Raw genomic sequence first — 19,878 nt, forward strand, 5'->3', positions numbered from 1 at the left:
TGGAGGTTTTATCGTAGTTCCTGCTTACGGAGTTAGAGAACCGGCGTTCCCCCCTTAAAACACAATTAAAATCACCAGCTAAAATAAGGGGATAAGAAGTGTTAATAAAAAGGGGTAAAATCTCCAACATTTCTGCTCTCACCTTCTTTTCCGGAGAACCATAAAAATTTAAAAACTGACATTTAATACCGTTGATAAAAGCTCTGACCAATAAAATTCTGCCTGGTAAAATTTCATAAAAATTTTCAATAAAAACGTTCCCTTTAAAAAGAATGGCGACCCCTGCTGATCTGGACTCGTTAGATCCAGACCAGACTGATGGCCCATGTACCCAATCTTTCTCGTATTTTTTATATTGGGATTTGTGCGGGATGCCGCATTCCTGCAGGAAGAACACGGAAGCAGCAAAAATGGTGAGGTAGATAAACAGGGCAGCCCGTCTCACTTTACTCTCGAGGCTTCTTACATTAAAAGTGAGACATGAAAGGTCCGCCATCATTGAGTGTGTGAAAGGATGGTGGTGTACACACCCGCGGTGTTCAACTTAAAACCCACACTCTCCGGCTACACCAGAGACCCCGCTGGAGCTCTCATACCCCCCCGCATCCGAATCCACGGTAAACAACGATGATGCTGGAGAGGAACTCCCATCACTCAGCTGACCCCCCAGGGCCCCCGAGGCAGGAATGTCCGATAAGTCCCAGATGGATGACATGGGTAGCGTATCAACCCCAGGGGTCGGCAAGTCGGCCTCCTGCTGCTCTCGTTTCCCCTCTGCAGGGGTGGGTACTTGGCTCCTGGCCACCACCTCGGAGGTTGCCCTTGGATCCCCCACCTGGCAGGGAGGGGGAGGGGCACTGGTGGATGGCACCTTAGGGGGACCGTCCGGTTTCGCTGCATCAGCAGGTACTTCCTTAGGTCCCCCCCGTACCACCTCCGAGTACAGGGTGGCCTTGGAGCCTTTCCGTCTTTTTGTTGCCGCTGCGTCTCCCCCGGGGTCTTCTGCCTCGGGTACCTCCGCAGCCGGCGTCTCCTGCGGGCCAGAACCGGCTTCATTTGGACTCCTCTCTGACCCAGGCTCCTGGGGGTGGGAGTCCATCGGCCGCTCTGCAGCCCTCCTCTTGCTACGCCGCTGCTCTTTTGCTTTACCTTCATCGTTTTGGGGGGGTCTGCTGGTGGTATCCATGTTCTCCGGTTCCTCTCCTTGGGGGGGTGCGGTTTGGTCTGCTGGCTTCCTTGGCTGCCCTCGCTGCTCCGTATTTCGTGTCCTATGGCGACACTCAAAGGAAAGATGACCAACTCTGCCGCATATATCACATTTCTTTGCCATAGGACACTGGTTGGTCTCGTGCTCTGAACCACCACAATTCCTGCAGGTGACGCCGCAATTGTCTTTCTCATGGCCATATTTCCTACAGTTGCGGCAGTAGGCTGGCATTCCCGCAAAATAGAGGTCGCCACTCACGTTACCCAGTTTAAAACGAGCGGGCGGTAGTTTCAGACCCCCTGGGCACCCAGGGTCCTTAATACACGTGACCTGGAACCTCCATTTAGATGTCCAAATACCAAGCTCATTCATAATCTTTCCCATACACTTGACCGATTTGAAATAGCCACTGAGAAAGGCTTCCACTTCTTTTTGGTCAGCGTAGGGAGAATACATCTTAATCACTATGAGCTTGGTCACATCTAGGACGTGCTCAACCAACTGGACACCCTCAAGCCGTGGATCTTGTTTGGTAGGAATCGCATTGATCAAATCATGGAAAATACCTTTCTGGGTAAAGGTAACATCATAAGTCCTACGCTTGGGGTAGTCCTGTATCGCCAGAATCTCTCGCTTTTGTATATTGAATACACCCATGAGCACGTCCTCTACCAGATAACGCAGGCCACGTGTACCCGCCGCTTCATCCGTAAAAACAACTCGAATTGTGTTCTGTGTCCGGGCGTATGCCGGTATGGAGTCTGGGTCCGTACCCATGACTCCTTTTTCTCTGCGCTTTACAACACCGCTGTTGTAAGTTCTCCACACTTAGCACAAGGCTAAGAGGGCAAGGGGGATCGCAACTCGTTATCCCTAGGACTAGGCCCTCTCCCCAATAGCAGCAGGCGGGTTTAGCCCACCGAAGTGGGCGATCCCGCCAGGCCGAGGAGAGGGGTACCTGGGATACCCTCCGGCTAAGCTCTCCTGCACAAGTGCACTTGAACTTAGCCAAAAGGCCGAGAAGCGATAACCCGAAATGGGTTTCACCTGCAGCCCGGCCCGCCCAACTCCACTTCCAAGGCTTGAGGCAACACGCTCAGCCGGCACTCTGGGCACACCCACAATGCACCCAGAGAGATGGAAGAGTTTTGCATAGCCACGCCCCACGCCTTCTCAACCGCGCCCTCCCCCCCCCCCCCTCAGTCCTTCCTCTTGCACCGTGCTCACGCATCCTAGGCTTGCAGAGCCTGCTGCTGCTGCTGCAGGACTCGTCACCTCCCTACCCAAGATGGTTAAGCCGGCGATGACACTAGAAGCAAGCACTAGTTTGTCTCTGAAGGTGCGTCGGCCGGTCGGTTGGAGGGATCTCTTCGGCCGGCCGCATTTCGAGTGGGGACGGATGGAAACTTTTTACCTGAAATGAGGGAAATTGGCTTCGGCCCCATAGGGCTTTATTGCCTTTCCCTGGGCCGGCATTAGTAGACCCTAGTAAGGAGAATAATAGAATGGCATGGTTATCCGAAGAACTTAAAAACATACAGCAGGCCTTTTTTTCCTGCCATACATACATAACTACAGATTTTATATTTTTTTTACATTATATATATATATATATATCTCTATCACACACACACACACACACAATCGTAAATCTATCTTTAATCTATATCTACAAAATCTATAATTCAGAAATAATCCATATCTATATTCTACGTAATTAATAAAGATAGATTAGATAGGATAGGATAGGATAGGATAGACACATACATGCATACATACTGTATGCAAATGAGCCAGGTATTTGGAATGCTGATGATGTCACTCCCTTGTGATGTCATACATACATACTGTATGCAAATGAGCCAGGTGTTTGGAATGCTGATGATGTCACTCCCTTGTGATGTCATGAGCCAGGTGTATGGCAGGCTGATGTCACTCCATTGTGATGTCATCAATTTAGAAGCATAAATAGCGGGCTTGGCAGCGATTTCAGTCAGTCTCTGCTGCAGCTGGGAGACGGGAGATGGTCTTTATCTCTACCAAGAAGCTGCAGAACTACCGGCAACTGCAGAACTACCGGCAACTGCAAAACTACCGGCAACTGCAAAACTACCGGCAACTGCAAAACTACCGGCAACTGCTGAACTTCCGGCAACTGCTGAACTTCCGGCAACTGCTGAACTACCGGCAACTGCTGAACTACCGGCAACTGCTGAACTACCGGCAACTGCTGAACTACCGGTAACTGCAGAACTACCAGTAACTGCAGAACTACCAGTAACTGCATCATTTTTATTTTATTCAATATAGGTTTTATTGGTTTCATGGAGGGGGGGAAACTTTTGCCTTATCTCAAAGCAATGTAAAAATAACTTTGACAATGAAACTTAATAAATCAATTTCGAGTTGAACTATATCATGTTTGTCTGTGATATTTTATAAGGTCTACAAACAGGGGAAGGGGGGGGGGAGCGGTAAGGGAGGGTAGGTATCTATGACACGGGAGAAAGAGAAAATAAAACAAAAAGGGGGAGGGGGGGCGCTCCGGGATTGCTGTTTCTCTTTACGATTGTGGTTTAAACGTGTTACTTACATGTCCCTGTCTGTAACCACCTAGTAAATAGGGGTGAGCTCCGGGCATCTATCCATATCGCCCAGGTGTGATACAATTTATCATAGCCTGACGGCTCATCTAGAAGCCTCATTCTCTCCCTACGCTCTATTTCGTGGATCAGTTATTTTTAGCGGAGTGCATTTTTAATGCAGCACACAAGGGGGAGACAGCGGCCTACCAAAATCGAGTTGGCTGCTGCTGTGGCTTTCTTTTTTTTTTAAAAAAAAGGTAGGTTCCGTTCTTCCACGGTGAGGAATAGGCAGGGAGGTTCCGTTTTTGCCAGCTGGGGAATGCTTATAGGCAAGGCCTTATCCCTGCTGGTGCATGTAACGTCAGACCACGTTTCAGACATGCAGCAGCGGCAGCAGCAGCATTCATTCAGTCAGTGGCTCACAAACGAGCTCCGTGCAAGTTTACATTAAACAGACACATTTCTCTCTTTACTGTATTGACTGCGGTCTTTAGCGAGCGGTTGAACTGTTTCTGTGTCCATGCATTGAATAAAGCAATACATCCTTGTAAAGTAGACGTCCGTTCGTTGGAGTTCTTTGCTCCCCGGGTGTTGCTCCATCTGTAAGCGTTGGCCTGGATCCTCATGGACGGAATACTGCCCATCCCACGTGGAGCGTGTATCTCAGCCCGCGTGGAGTGCTGCAGTCCAATGAGGTATTCCGTGCCGCATAGCAAGCCTCGGGCCTGTGTGATTGGGGGTCCACTGCTGTCTGTCCACTCTGAAGCACACATCCGGGGCCGGCCGCTTTTCGACTACCAGCGACTGCAGGTCACTCACACAGGCTGGTTGGAATGGCCTAGCATTATCCTGATCCGGAGGTGTAACTTGAAGCTGCGGGGCCCCAGTACAAAGTCTGGGACTGGGCCCTCAAACTATAAAGCTTCATTGATAGCATTGGTTTACAATGTGGGGAAGAGAGACTTTATGGGCCGCCTAGGGCTCCGGGCCCCAGGTGCGACCGCACCCCCTGCACATACACCCATGACCCGAATACGTGGAGCATACAGATGCAGGCTGCCAGGATACGCTGTGCCTGCCCGATGTTTCCAACTTGGCTATTAGCGCAGCGGTAGGTACGAACTATAGAGTGCGGCTGGCATATGAACTGGTGTGTGTAGTTTTGCTTCCAGTTGTACCTGTGCTGTGCACAGTGGATACAATGTTGCGAGCTCCACGGCAGCAGACGGGCTGAGTGTCAGTCAAAGTGCTGGTTTGTTAGCAGCAGCAGAAGAAGCCACAGCTGCGCTGCACCTCTTGCTCGTCAGTTTTGTTTTTCTGCTTTTGGAAACTGCTGTAGGAAAGGGGGTGCACCGGTCCTGGAGGTACTGCAATACCAGGTCAATGCGCGGAGTGGACAGAGCAAGCTCTTTTTCCAGCTCCCTGTTCTAAAAATCCATTTAATATATGGTCCCCAGATAGGGGACGTATCAGATATTAAACTGATAAGAACAGATTTTTTTTTAAGTTAACATCCCCATTGCTGGGGTGGCTTTATTTTACACAAAGAGTTTTACAATCATCATCAAAAAGAAACATTTCTGTGAACATTTTAAAAACGTAAAATGCTCTAAAAAAAAAACTCTTTAAATACAGATACAAATACATATAAAATGGGCACTTGGTGGCATCAAATTATGGAACTCCACTCGCTTAAAAGCCATTTTCTAGATAAAATTGGAAAGTTTTTCTTGTCTATTAAAAAATAATCATATAATTCGCTAAGACAAATAGCTAAAACGTCCTGCACTGATAAAACCTCATATTTGAACAGTAAAATATTTCGGGCCTTCCACAGAGCTGCCTTCACGCAGTTAATGATCTTCCATGCCATTATCTTCTCGGTCCTCGTGGGGCATTCCAGGCATCCATATAGCACGGTCTCCATCTTTATTCTTCTTATCCGGGTGATTTTGGTCATCAGAGGGCTTATTTTAGTCCATATTAGTTTAGAAAAAAAGCAGGTCCACATGATGTGTTGCACTGTTTCGTCCTCACGACATCCAGGTCTTGGGCAGGCGGCAGAGTTGGTCAGCCCTCTTCGATGCTGGAATGCCCGGCATGGAAGACACTCGTGAACACAGCTCCAGGCAAGGTCCTTCTGTGGGTTAAAAAGAGAGTTGTCGTTAACTATTTTCCATATTTCTTTTGTTCTCTCTTCATTAAAATTCCCTGCAGGCGCCATAAAACCACTTTCCTTTATATCTTTATAAGTTTTCTTACTATTTAAAAGGTATTGCACCGTCTTTCCGCTAAAATCATATAAAATCACTATCTTGGCTAAAATCTTGTATTCACTCGCCAGGTTAAAAGAATAGGGGGAATTTAAAACCGTAGAGAACCACCCGTGTCTTCTCATAAAATAACCTGTATTAAAACGAATAAAATACGACCAATAGTGATTCTTAAAAACAGCGCTAAGACACATGCTAAAATATTTCGTTAAAAGAAAAGCTCTAAAATCAGGGAAATCCTTCCCCCCCATAGGTTTGGGTTTTAAAACTATTTCTCTTCTGAGCTTTTCCATTTTGGAGTTCCATAAAAATGTGAAGCATGCCTTTGTGATCTTCTTCAGCAGCCGGTCTGGAGGGGGAAACACCATACTTAAATATAATAAAATGGGTAAAATAATCATCTTCGTTATTAAAACCTTCCCCTCCAGCGTCAGCTGCCGCATGCTCCACATACACAGTTTTTGGTTTATTTTTTGTGCCACCAAGTCCCAACTGGTAAAACCGTTGTTGGACTCATTAAAGGAGACACCTAAAATCTGCACGGTATCGGAAACCGGTACAGGAATGTCCGTTAAAAGCATGTCTCCAATGTTTAAAATGTTGCTTTTATTAAAATTTACTTTAAAACCGGAGGAGCAGCAAAAATACTGAATTTGTTTTAAAGTCTTCTGAATTGAGAGGGTGTCCCTGCACAGCACAGCGACATCATCCATGTACCCCACTACTTTAGCCTCGACACCCCCCCCACCCGGTAGGGGGATGCCACGAACTTGCTTGTCCTTCCGTAATGCGCATAAAAGAGGCTCTATTGCAAAGATAAAAAGTAGTGGGGACAAGGGACACCCCTGCTTCACCCCGGATTTTAAAAGGACATCCTGCGTCTTAAAACCGTTCACTAAAATCTTACTCGTGCAGTTATCGTAAAAGGCTCTTAGAGACAGTAAAAAGCCTTCCGGTATACCCATCTTCTCTAAAACCATAAAAGATAAAAATGCGACACTCTGTCAAAGGCCTTTTCAAAGTCTATGGATAAAATGGCCATTTTGCCATGCCTTGACTTCGTGTCGCTGATGCAGTCCTTTAAAAGGTTTAAGTTATCGTGAATCGCCCTCCCAGGGACGCCACAGACTTGGTTTTGGTGTATAATTTTATGTATTATCTGTTTCAGTCTGTTGGCGCAGATTTTGGCCATGATTTTGTAATCGGCATTTAGAAGGGTGATGGGTCTCCAGTTTCTGATATCTGTCTTGTCACCTTTCTTGTACAACAGAGACACATCACCCTTCCGCCAGGACCCTGGGAGGCTTTTGGAATTAAAAACTTCTGTAAAAAGAGAATAAAAATCCTCTTTTAAAATTCCATAAAACGTAACATAAAACTCGATGGGTATACCATCCGGACCAGGCACCTTGCCTGGTTTAAAACTACGTATGGTGTCTAAAATCTCCTGCTCTGAGATATCACGTAATAAAAAACTCTGTGAGACAGGATCTAAAACATCAGTAATCTCCTCTAATGAGTCCTTCATAAAACTTACATCCACACTCTTGGTGCTAAAAAGATCCGCATAAAAACCATGTACCTTTCCTAAAAGACCCTGTACATCTGTGACTCCATCCAGTTCATTTAAAACACATTTTTTATCGGTGATTTTCTTAAAAAAATACCTGGAGCAGGTCTCGTTTTCTTCAAGGTGTTTAACTCTAGAGCGAAATATAATTTCTTTACCTCTCTGCTCCAGGCATTTGGCAATCTCTTTCTTTACATCTAAAATCTCTCGAGTCACATCAATGTCATGCTCTCTCATCTTGTACAGGGTCTGCAGACGGGTGTTTAAATCAGAATAAAAGGCCCGTTTCTCTTTGGCTTTGGAGATCCCAACCCTGATAAAATAATCCTTAATCTTCATCTTCATCTTTTCCCACCACTGGCTGGTGGGAATGTTGGGATCTCTTGCCCGTCTGCACTCTTTAAAAAAGGTAATAAAATCAGATAAAACCTGCGGATCTTGTAGAAGGGACACGTTCATCTTCCAGGCACTACTGGTTCTCCTTCTCTCGGCAAGGTTTGCTTTAAAAAATAAAACCTTGTGGTCAGAGAATGTGTTGGTAAAAACATCAGATCTAAAAGGTTGTACCTGGTGAGAGCAGAAGATAAAATCAATCCTGGAGCTGCAGGTGGTGTTGCTCCAGGTCACGCCGGCCTCTTCTGGTAAAAGCGGGTTGCATTTTTTAAAAACATCCGTAAGCAGGTGATCCGATACGATGTTTTTGAGCATGTTGGCAGTTTTGTCATAGTTCCTGCTTACGGAGTTAGAGAACCGGCGTTCCCCCCTTAAAACACAATTAAAATCTCCAGCTAAAACTAAGGGATAAGAACTGTTAATAAAAAGGGGTAAAATCTCCAACATTTCTGCTCTCACCTTCTTTTCTGGAGAACCATAAAAATTTAAAAACTGCCATCTAATACCATTTAATAAAACTCTGACCAATAAAATTCTGCCTGGTAAAATTTCATAAAAATTTTCAATAAAAACGTTCCCTTTAAAAAGAATGGCGACCCCTGCTGATCTGGACTCGTTAGATCCAGACCAGACTGATGGACCGTGCACCCAATCTTTTTCGTATTTCTTATATTGGGATTTGTGCGGGATGCCGCATTCCTGCAGGAAGAACACGGAAGCAGCGAAAATGGTTAGATAGTTGAACAGGGCAGCCCGTCTCACTTTGCTCTCGAGGCTTCTTACGTTAAAAGTGAGACATGAAAGGTCCGCCATCATAGAGTGGGTTTAAGGATGGTGACATATCCTTCCACGGTGCTCAACTTAAAAACCACACTCTCCGGCTAAACCAGCGACCCCGCTGGAGCTCTCATACCCCCCCGCATCCGAATCCACAGTGAACAAAGATGATGCTGGAGAGGAACTCCCATCACTTAGCTGACCCCCCCAGGACACCCGAGGCAGGAATGTCCGACAAATCCCAGATGGATGCCATGGGTAGCGTGTCCACCCCAGGGGTCGTCAAGTCGGCTTCTTGTTGTTCATGTTTCCCCTCTGCAGGGGTGGGTACTCGGCTCGTGGCCACTTCCTCAGAGGTTGCCCTTGGGTCCCCCACCTGGCAGGGAGGGGGAGGGGCACTGGTGGATGGCACCTTAGGGGGACCGTCCGGTTTCGCTGCGCCAGCAGGTACTTCCTTAGGTCCCCCCCGTACCACCTCCGAGTACAGGGTGGCCCTTGAGCCTTTCCGCCTTTTCATTGCCGCCGCGTCTCCCCCGGGGTCTTCTGCCTCGGGTACCCCCGCAGCCGGCGTGTCCTGCGGGCTGGGACCGGCTTCATTTGGACTCCCCTCTGGCCCCAGGTTCTGGGGATGGGAGTCCATCGGCCTATCTGCAGCCCTCCTCTTAGTACGCCGCTGCTCTTTGGCTTTACCTTCCTCGTTTTGGGGGGGTCTGCTGGTGGTATCCATATCCTCCGGTTCCTCTCCTTGGGGGGGTGCGGTTTGGTCTGCTGGTTTCCTTTGCTGCCCTTGCTGCTCCGTGTTCCGTGCCCTATGGCGACACTCAAAAAAAAGATGACCAACTCTGCCGCATGTGTCACATTTCTTTGCCATAGGGCACTGGTTCGTCTCGTGCTCTGAACCACCACAATTCCTGCAGGTGACGCCGCAACTGTCTTTTTCATGGCCGTATTTTTTACAGTTGCGGCAGAAGGCTGGCATTCCCGCAAAATAGAGGTCGCCACTCACATTTCCCAGTTTAAAACGAGCGGGCGGTAATTTTAGACCCCCTGGGCAACCAGGGTCATTTATACACGTGACCTGGAACCTCCATTTGGATGTCCAAATGCCAAACTCGTTCATAATTTTTCCCATACACTTCACTGATTTAAAGTAGCATGCCAGGAACGCTTCAACCTCTTTCAGATCCGCGTAGGGAGAATACATTTTAATCACTACGAGTTTAGTCACATCCAGGACGTGCTCAATCAGTTGGACCCCCTCAAGCCGTGGATCTTTTTTGGAAGGAATTGCTGCAATCAAATCATGGAAAATACCTTTCTCCGTAAAGGTAACATCATATGTCCTTCGCTTGGGGTAATCCTGTATAGCCAAGATCTCTCGCTTTTGTATGTTAAAAACGCCCATGAGCACGTCCTCAACCACATACTTCAGGCCACGTGTATCCGCCGCTTCATTGTTAAAAACCACTCGTAAGGTGTTTTTAATCCGTGCATATGCCGGTATGGAACCAGGGTCCGCACCCATGGTTCCCAATAGCGCTTTTACAACCCGGTGTTGTAAAGTTATTCCTCAACTTGGCACAAGGCCAAGCGGGCTAGGGGGATCGCAACTCGTTTACTCGAGGACCTAGTCCCTCTCCCCAATAGCAGCAGGCGGGTTTAGCCCACCGAAGTGGGCGATCCCGCCAGGCCGAGGAGAGGGGTGCCTGAGATACCTTCCGGCTAAGACCTCCTGTACTAGGTACACTTGATCTTAGCCAAAAGGCCGAGAAGCGATAACCCGAAATGGGTTTCACCTGCAGCCCGGCCCGCCCAACTCCACTTCCAAGGCTTGAGGCAACACGCTCAGCCGGCACTCTGGGCGCACCCACAATGCACCCAGGGAGATGGAAGAGTTTTGCATAGCCCCGCCCCACGCCTTCTCAACCGCGCCCTCCCCCCCCTCAGTCCTTCCTCTTGCACCGTGCTCACGCATCCTAGGCTTGCAGAGCCTGCTGCTGCTGCAGGACTCGTCAGCTCCCTACAAAGGATGGTTAAGCCGGCGATGACACTAGAAGCAAGCACTAGTTTGTCTCTGAAGGTGCGTCGGTCGGTCGGTTGGAGGGATCTCTTCGGCCGGCCGCATTTCCAGTGGGGACGGATGGAAACTTTTTACCTAAAATAAGGGAAATTGGCTTCGGCCCCATAGGGCTTTATTGCCTTCCCCTGGGCCAGCATTAGTAGACCCTAGTAAGGAGAATATTAGAGCGGCATGGTCATCCGAAGAACTTAAAAACATACAGCAGGCCTTTTTTGCCCGCCCGCCATACATACATACATACATACATACAGATTTTATATTTTTTTTACATATATACATTATATATATATATACATACATACATACATATACACACATATACACACACACATACAATCTTAAATCTATCTTTAATCTATATCTACAAAATCTGTAATTTAGAAATAATCCATATCTATATTCTACATAATTAATAAAGATAGATAGACTCACTCACATACATGCATACATACATACATACATACATACTGTATGCAATTGAGCCAGGTGTTTGGAAGGCTGACGATGTCACTCCTTTGTGATGTCATGAGCCAGGTGTATGGCAGGCTGATGTCCCTCCATTGTGATGTCATCAATTTAGAAGCATTAATACCGGGCTTGGCAGCCATTTCAGTCAGTCTCTGCTGCAGCTGGGAGACGGGAGATGGTCTTTATTTCCACCAAGAAGCTGCGGAACTACCGGTAACTGCATCATTTTTATTTTATTCAATATAGGTTTTATTGGTTTCATGGAGGGGGGGGGGGAAACTTTTGCCTTATCTCAAAGCAATGTAAAAATAACTTTGACAATGAAACTTAATAAATCAATTTCGAGTTGAACTATATCATGTTTGTCTGTGATATTTTATAAGGTCTACAAACAGGGGAATGAGGGGAGGGTAAGGGGGGGGGGAGTGGTAAGGGAGGGTAGGTATCTATGACACGGGAGAAAGAGAAAATAAAACAAAAAGGAGGGGGGGGGGGGGGCGGGCTCCGGAATTGTTGTTTCTCTTTACGATTGTGGTTTAAACGTGTTACTCACATGTCCCTGTCTGTAACCACTTGGTAAATAGGGGTGAGCTCCGGGCATCTATCCATATCGGCCAGGTGTGATACAATTTATCATAGCCTGACGGCTCATCTAGAAGCCTCATTCTCTCCATACGCTCTATTTCGTGGATCATTGTTATTTTTAGTGGAGTGCATTTTTTATGCAGCACATAAGGGGGAGACAGCGGCCTACCAAAATCGAGTTGGCTGCTGCTGTGGCTTTCTTTTTTTTAAAAAAAGGTAGGTTCCGTTCTTCCATGGTGAGGAATAGGCAGGGAGGTTCCGTTTTTGCCAGCTGGGGAATGCTTATAGGCAAGGCCTTATCCCTGGTGGTGCATGTAACGTCAGACCACGTTTTAGACATGCAGCAGCAGCATTCAGTCAGTGGCTGACAAACGAGCTCCATGCAAGTTTACATTAAACAGACACATTTCTTTCTTTACTGTATTGACTGCGGTCTGTAATCGAGCGGTTGAACTGTTTCTGTGACAATGCATTGAATAAAGCAATACATCCTTGTAAAGTAGACGTCCGTTCGTTGGAGTTCTTTGCTCCCCGAGTGTTGCTCCATCTCTAAACGTTGGCCTGGATCTTCATGGACGAATACTGCCCATCCCACGTGGAGCGTATATCTCAGCCCGCGTGGAGTGCTGCAGTCAAATGAGGTATTCCGTGCTACATAGCAAGCCTTGGGCCTGTGTGATTGGGGGTCCGCTGCTGTCTGTCCACTCTAAAGCGCGCATCCGGGGCCGGCCGCTTTTCGACTACCAGCGACTGCAGGTCACACACACAGGCTGGTTGGAATGGCCTAGCATTATCCTGATCCGGAGGTGTAACTTGAAGCTGCGGGGCCCCAGTACAAAGTCTGGAACTGGGCCCCCAAACTATAAAGTTTCATTGATAGCATTGGTTTACAATGTGGGGAAGAGAGACTTTATGGGCCCCCTGGGGCTCCGGGCCCCCTGCACATACACCCATGACCCGAATACGTGGAGCATACAGACGCAGGCTGCCAGGATACGCTGTGCCTGCCCGATGTTTCCAACTTGGCTATTAGCGCAGCGGTAGGTACGAACTATAGAGTGCGGCTGCCATATGAACTGGTGTGTGTGTGTGTGTGTGTTTTGCTTCCAGTTGTACCTGTGCTGTGCACACTCTGGCAGACGCAGCTGCTCAGTGGATACAATGTTGCGAGCAGACGGACTGAGTGTCAATCAAAGTGCTTGGGCGGTGGTAGCAGCAGCCGCCACAGCTGCGCTGCACCTCTTGCTCGTCGGTTTTGTTTTTCTGCTTTTGGAAACTGTTGTAGGAAAGGGGGTGCACCGGTCCTGGAGGTACTGCAATACCAGGTCAATGCGTGGAGTGGACAGAGCAAGCTCTTTTTCCATCTACCTGTTCTAAAAATCCATTTAATATATGGTCCCCAGATAGGGGACGTATCAGATATTAAACTGATAAGAACAGATTTTTTTTTTTTTTTTTTTTCCCCCTCAGATAGGGTTAGTAAACTACGTCACTTAAACGCTCAAGTGAAACTTCGCTCACATGACTACTGCCATGCTAACCCACTTCATCATCAGGATTTATTTTCTTTTTTTGCATATAACATAACAATACATACAACTACATAGAACTCATGTCAAGTTTACCAACTGCATCCATTTCTTAATTTTCCATATGCCCTCTGCATCCACCCCCATCCTTTTTTTATCCCACAAATAACAAATAAACAGTTTCCCTAGCACCATCCTCACACTCGTTCTCTCACACAAATCCACTCTTTTGTACACATACACAGTCCTCACATCCCACAGTACCTCTTTCACACATGACAAGAACAACCACAGCACTCTCTTTCACCCCCTTACTCACAGCCAACCCAAACATCAATAACTCAAAGGAAAAAAATGTAACGCCCGTAAGCTCTTTGCACAAAGGGCCCAACCTCCTCAGAACGTCCTGTGCGTAAGAGCAATTCCAAAATAAGTGTGTCACACTTTCAGAGCCGTTACACTGCCGCCTTGGGCATGCCTCATTGGCTATTAAGCCCCTGTTCCTTTGAAACTCTCTGACTGGTAGAGCACCATGTAGGCTCTGCCACACAACCTCAGTCTGTCTGTTGGTCATCCCATTCATCTGTACTTTCTCCCACACTTTCTGCACATCCTTTCCAGCAACCATGTTTATCTCACACATCCCCTCTCTCACTTCAATCATTCTCACAACCAGACGCTTATTCCTTAACATACACACTTCCACCTCATTCAACTCATACTTCTCAACAAACTTCACCAACCATTCATACCACTTAGGTACCACAAACGCAACAGGCTTCCTCAGATCATACTTACACCACTTCAGTCTCACAAACAGTCTCCCAGCCAAATACCTCAACATGCACGACCCCTTCCCCTCCCTCTCAATCATAGCCAACACAAACACCAACGCATTCACCCCAAAATACACCTCTAAGTTCGGAAAGCTCATGCCTCCATTCCTCCAGCTCTTAACCACCACTTCCCTTCTCAGTCGCTCCATTTTGGAATTCCAAAAAAATACAAACAAAATTCTGTTCCACCTTCTAAGGTACAAATAATCAGGTGGAAAAACCAGCGCTATATACAAAAAGATAGGCAAGATTATGCTCTTGATAATCACTATTTTCCCCACCAAACTCAAACTTCTCAGCTTCCAAAAAGTTAGCCGAGCCTCCACTCTCTTCATGACCTCCTCCCAACTATCTTTCCCGTCTATACTGTCATTAAATAGGACACCCAAAATCTTAATTGGCCCAGTGACCACATTCATACCTAGATCCCTTACACTACCGTCCCCATACACTTTACACTCACTCTTCAACCAATTCACCCGGAACGCAGACGCACCACAAAAAATAGAAACCAATAATTTAACCCTTCTCACCGCACATTCTGACTCGCACACCACACATACATCATCCATATACGCATTCACCTTCCATTCTTTCCCCTCACTCCCAGGAATATGGATCCCTCTCACAATCTTATCCATTCTCACCAAGCATAACAAAGGCTCAATTGCGCATATGAAGGCTACCGGGGATAGCGGGCAGCCCTGCCGCACGCCAGAAAACACATTCACCCTTCTACCAACACATCCATTCACAAGCACTCTACTATAGATCCTTTCATACAGACTTCTGACTCTCCCTACAAACTCACTTGGAAAACCCATTTGCACCAACACACTAAACAAAAACCCATGCGACAACCTATCATACGCTTTCTCAACATCTAACGAAACTACATACACATCTTTCTTCCGACTCTTACAATCCCACAACACATCTCTCAACAAAACCAGACTCTCATGCACACGTCTCCCAGGCACCGCACAAAACTGATCCTCACCCACAACCCATTCAACCACATCACGCATCCGATTGGCAATGATCTTCGCATATATTTTATAATCAGCGTTTAACAACGTGATTGGCCGCCAGTTTTTTAGACTTCTGCGATCTCCTTTTTTTGGAATTAACACAACCACTCCCTCACGCATACTCTCAGCCATCCCAACACTCTCCCACATATACTTACATACCGCACAGACATCCATCCCAACCACACTCCACAATATACGGTAGAACTCAATCGGAAGACCATCCGCACCAGGCGTCTTGTTAGCAGCCATACTTTGCACCACCTTCCACACCTCCTCTGTAGTTATCTGCCTCATCACATATCCTCTCTCAGCATCCCCAAGCTTTCTCTCAAGCACACTCAGCACATCACTCTCCAGCCTCTCATCCCTCCATTTTTCCGCATACAACTCATCATAGAACGCAGCCACTTCCTCATTCACACCATCCCCACTCACCTCACATCCATCCTCTTTCACCAGCACATCAAGAGCAGGTTTTTTGGAAAAAACTTTCTTAAAAAAGAACCTAGAACACTTTTCATCCTGTTCCATTTTTTCTAGTTTGGCCCTGTACATTATCCCTCTCCCTTTCTCTATCATATACGCATTAATCTCTCTTCTCACACATACCAATTCATTCTGCACATCCATACCGCTTTCTCTCAACTTGTACAATAAACATAATCGGGCATTCAGTTTGGCAAGCTCCTCCCTCCTCCGTGCTGCCAGCCTATATCCAAGTGTCTTGAAGAACCTCTTTGTTTTCCCCTTGACCCACTCCCACCACAGTAATATGTTTGTAAAGTCTCTCTTTCTCTCACACCACCTCTTGTACTCACACTCATACTGACTGCGGACGTCCTTATCCGCCAAGTGGCTGATGTTTAATTTCCACAGCCCCCTCCCATGAATACCCCTCACATTCACATCCAACTCACATACCAGGCACTCATGATCCGAGAACACCACCGGCTTCTGCTGGTAAGACAACGGCACCAAATTATCTGAAATAAAACAATAATCCAAACAAGAATGGATCCCCCCTCTGTCCGAGTGATACGTATTTAACTTAGGATTAATATTACACAAAACTTGCATATCCTGCATATGAAAATCACTTGTTATCTCGGACAGGGTTTTACCGGAAATATCAAAGGCTTTTTTGTTAAGGTCACAATTCATGTCACCAATCATAACGACCGGCATTCTACCTTGAACAAAAAATTTCATTTTTTCAAACAGCAATTTTCTTTCATTTTTGTCATTTGGCGCATAAACATTAACCAGCAAAAACCTGCTGCCCCTGTAGGTCATAACAGCGGACAGACATCTACCCTCTTCAATAATCATATAGCTTTCTAGCTCCACCCCACCTCCCTTAACCAGAATGCCAACACCATCATTTTTGTTCTGGGCACTCCCCGACCAGACAGCCTTTCCATAAGGCCACTCATCCTCCCTTAACCCTCCCACAATCCCACACTCCTGCAAGCAGATCACTTGTGCTTTCTCCTCTTTCAGTAGATCCAGTATTGCAGTTCTCCGGGCCTTGTTTTTAAACACCCGCACATTCTGGGATAGAATCACAAACCCCATTACAGCAGACCTTACACTTTGCACATGTTAAAACATCAGAGCAAGTCTTTGCCCCATGTAATGCCTTATCTATACATCTGCATCACTGCCCACAGAACCTTCACTGTCTTCCTCCACCTCCTCCAGCGGGTTGCTGGTTTCCATCTCTTCCACCTTTTTCCTAGTATACTTTCTTTTCTTTTTTCTATCTTCTGCCACCTCTGTGAACTCCTCCTCGCTTGTGCTGTACCCACCACCCTCCCTTTTACACAAAGCGGTCCCTGGAGATGAATCAGCAGAACATTCAGGTGAGGAAAACTGGCCAATATTAGCAGGGTCAGAGGGATGGGTGGGGCTCCCCACGCTCTCAATCACCTCCTCCAGGTGTCTTATTGCCTCAGACACCTGGGTCTCAGCCACAGTAGGGACATCCTTGGTTTCCACAGGTGCTGCCTTTTTAACTCCTATCTTCCTCTTTATGCTCGGGCCTTCTCCAGCCACCTCCTCTGCAGTTGCAGCCCTCTGCTCTTTCTTCTCCTGCCTCCTTCCAGCCACCTCCTCTGCAGTTGCTGCCCTCTGCTCTTTCTTCTCCTGCCTCCTTCCAGCCACCTCCTCTGCAGTTGCTGCCCTCTGTTCCTTTTTCTCCAGCCTCCTTCCAGCCACCTCCTCTGCAGTTGCAGCCCTCTGCTCCTTCTCCTCTCTCTTTCCAGCCACCACCTCAGCAAAAGATGGCCTCTGCTCTTTCTCCTCCCTCCTTCCAGCACTTGTGCTCTCCTCAGCAAACAGCCTGGTTCCCCTGCAGTCTTTGTACATATGCTCATAAGAGCCACAGAGGTCACATGCCTTAGGCTTGGGGCAACTGCCCGAATGATGTCCAGTGCCTTGGCAGTTTTTGCACACCTGCCCCTTGGTACATTCAGAGCTCACATGCCCAAATTCACAGCAGTTGCAGCAGTATCTGGGTTGCCCAGGGTATGACAGATACCCCCTGTTGCCGGCAATTGAAAAATTTGCAGGTGGGTGCTTCACGCCACCAATACTGCTTGTACTCATCCGGAATTTAACATAAAATTTGTACTTGCAGTTAAATATTCCCAGTACATTCTGCTGCCTCTCACCTCCTCTCACCTGTTCACAATGCCGCTTCAGAAAGCTGATAATCAGTTGGACATCTGTGAATGGGTTGTACACATGGACAATCAAGGGTTTTTCACAAATGCCAAACAGCGGTGTTACCTTCACCCCTTGCAGGTAATCCTCGTTGTGGTGATTGCGCAGCCACTCAAAGGCATTAAGGCAGGAGTACTCATCAACAAAAGTAACGTCATAGGTACCTTGTCGGGGGAAGTCTTATATGCTGAAGAATTGATCTTTCATAATTCCAGCTTTCTCCTGTAGAATATCTCTGACGAGGTAAACCAGGCTGTTCCTGCTTGAGTCGTTCGGGTCAACATCCAGACGGATAGAGTTCTTCAGTCCAAACATCCTGAGATAGAAACTGTCGGTCCACGAACCACAGAAAAGATTTGCACTAGGCAAAAGTCGCTGGGTCCACCCAGGACACTCGCACCCCTGACCAAGCCCAAGCTTACACTTGAGCTTAGCCAAAAGGCCGAGAAGCGATAACCCGTAACGGGTTTCACCTGTAGCCCGGTCCGCCCAACTCCACTTCCAAGGCTTGAGGCAACACGCTCAGCCAGCACTCTGGGCGCACCCACAATGCACCCAGGCAGCTGGGAGAGCTAGTAAAACTTTCCATAGCCCCGCCCCACGCCTTCTCAACCGCGCCCAGCCTCACACCCTCAGTCCTTCCTCTTGCACCGTGCTCACGCATCCTAGGCTTGCAGAGCCTGCTGCTGCTGCAGGACTCGTCAGCTCCCTACAAAGGATGGTTAAGCCGGCGATGACACTAGAAGCAAGCACTAGTTTGTCTCTGAAGGTGCGTCGGTCGGTCGGTTGGAGGGATCTCTTCGGCCGGCCGCATTTCCAGTGGGGACGGATGGAAACTTTTTACCTAAAATAAGGGAAATTGGCTTCGGCCCCATAGGGCTTTATTGCCTTCCCCTGGGCCAGCATTAGTAGACCCTAGTAAGGAGAATATTAGAGCGGCATGGTCATCCGAAGAACTTAAAAACATACAGCAGGCCTTTTTTGCCCGCCCGCCATACATACATACATACATACATACATATTTTATATTTTTTTTACATATATACATTATATATATATATACATACATACATACATACACACACACACACATATACACACATATACACACACACATACAATCTTAAATCTATCTTTAATCTATATCTACAAAATCTGTAATTTAGAAATAATCCATATCTATATTCTACATAATTAATAAAGATAGATAGATAGACTCACTCACATACATGCATACATACATACATACTGTATGCAATTGAGCCAGGTGTTTGGAAGGCTGACGATGTCACTCCTTTGTGATGTCATGAGCCAGGTGTATGGCAGGCTGATGTCCCTCCATTGTGATGTCATCAATTTAGAAGCATTAATACCGGGCTTGGCAGCCATTTCAGTCAGTCTCTGCTGCAGCTGGGAGACGGGAGATGGTCTTTATTTCCACCAAGAAGCTGCGGAACTACCGGTAACTGCATCATTTTTATTTTATTCAATATAGGTTTTATTGGTTTCATGGAGGGGGGGGGGGAACTTTTGCCTTATCTCAAAGCAATGTAAAAATAACTTTGACAATGAAACTTAATAAATCAATTTCGAGTTGAACTATATCATGTTTGTCTGTGATATTTTATAAGGTCTACAAACGGGAATGAGGGGAGGGTAAGGGGGGGGGGAGTGGTAAGGGAGGGTAGGTATCTATGACACGGGAGAAAGAGAAAATAAAACAAAAAGGAGGGGGGGGGGCGGGCTCCGGAATTGTTGTTTCTCTTTACGATTGTGGTTTAAACGTGTTACTCACATGTCCCTGTCTGTAACCACTT

At 47.0% G+C, this 19,878-nt stretch overlaps 1 protein-coding gene, 1 non-coding gene and 1 pseudogene across 2 annotated transcripts; all 3 read right to left on the reverse strand.

The window, feature by feature from the left end:
- Positions 1 to 5,134: 5,134 nt before the first annotated feature.
- Positions 5,135 to 5,303, reverse strand: LOC136574094 (U2 spliceosomal RNA; annotated as a pseudogene).
- Positions 5,304 to 13,226: 7,923 nt separating this feature from the next.
- Positions 13,227 to 13,416, reverse strand: LOC136574147 (U2 spliceosomal RNA). The gene has a single exon (XR_010786263.1). It is a non-coding gene; the product is annotated as a U2 spliceosomal RNA (small nuclear RNA).
- A 3,565-nt stretch (positions 13,417 to 16,981) lies between these two features.
- Positions 16,982 to 17,704, reverse strand: LOC136573576 (uncharacterized). Its single transcript, XM_066574846.1, has one exon. It carries the CDS (start codon positions 17,702 to 17,704, stop codon positions 16,982 to 16,984), a length of 723 nt encoding a protein of 240 aa, XP_066430943.1.
- Positions 17,705 to 19,878: the final 2,174 nt, after the last annotated feature.

The sequence above is a fragment of the Eleutherodactylus coqui genome, chromosome 7, assembly GCF_035609145.1.
Source record: "Eleutherodactylus coqui strain aEleCoq1 chromosome 7, aEleCoq1.hap1, whole genome shotgun sequence".
In the NCBI taxonomy this organism is placed as follows: domain Eukaryota; kingdom Metazoa; phylum Chordata; class Amphibia; order Anura; family Eleutherodactylidae; genus Eleutherodactylus; species Eleutherodactylus coqui.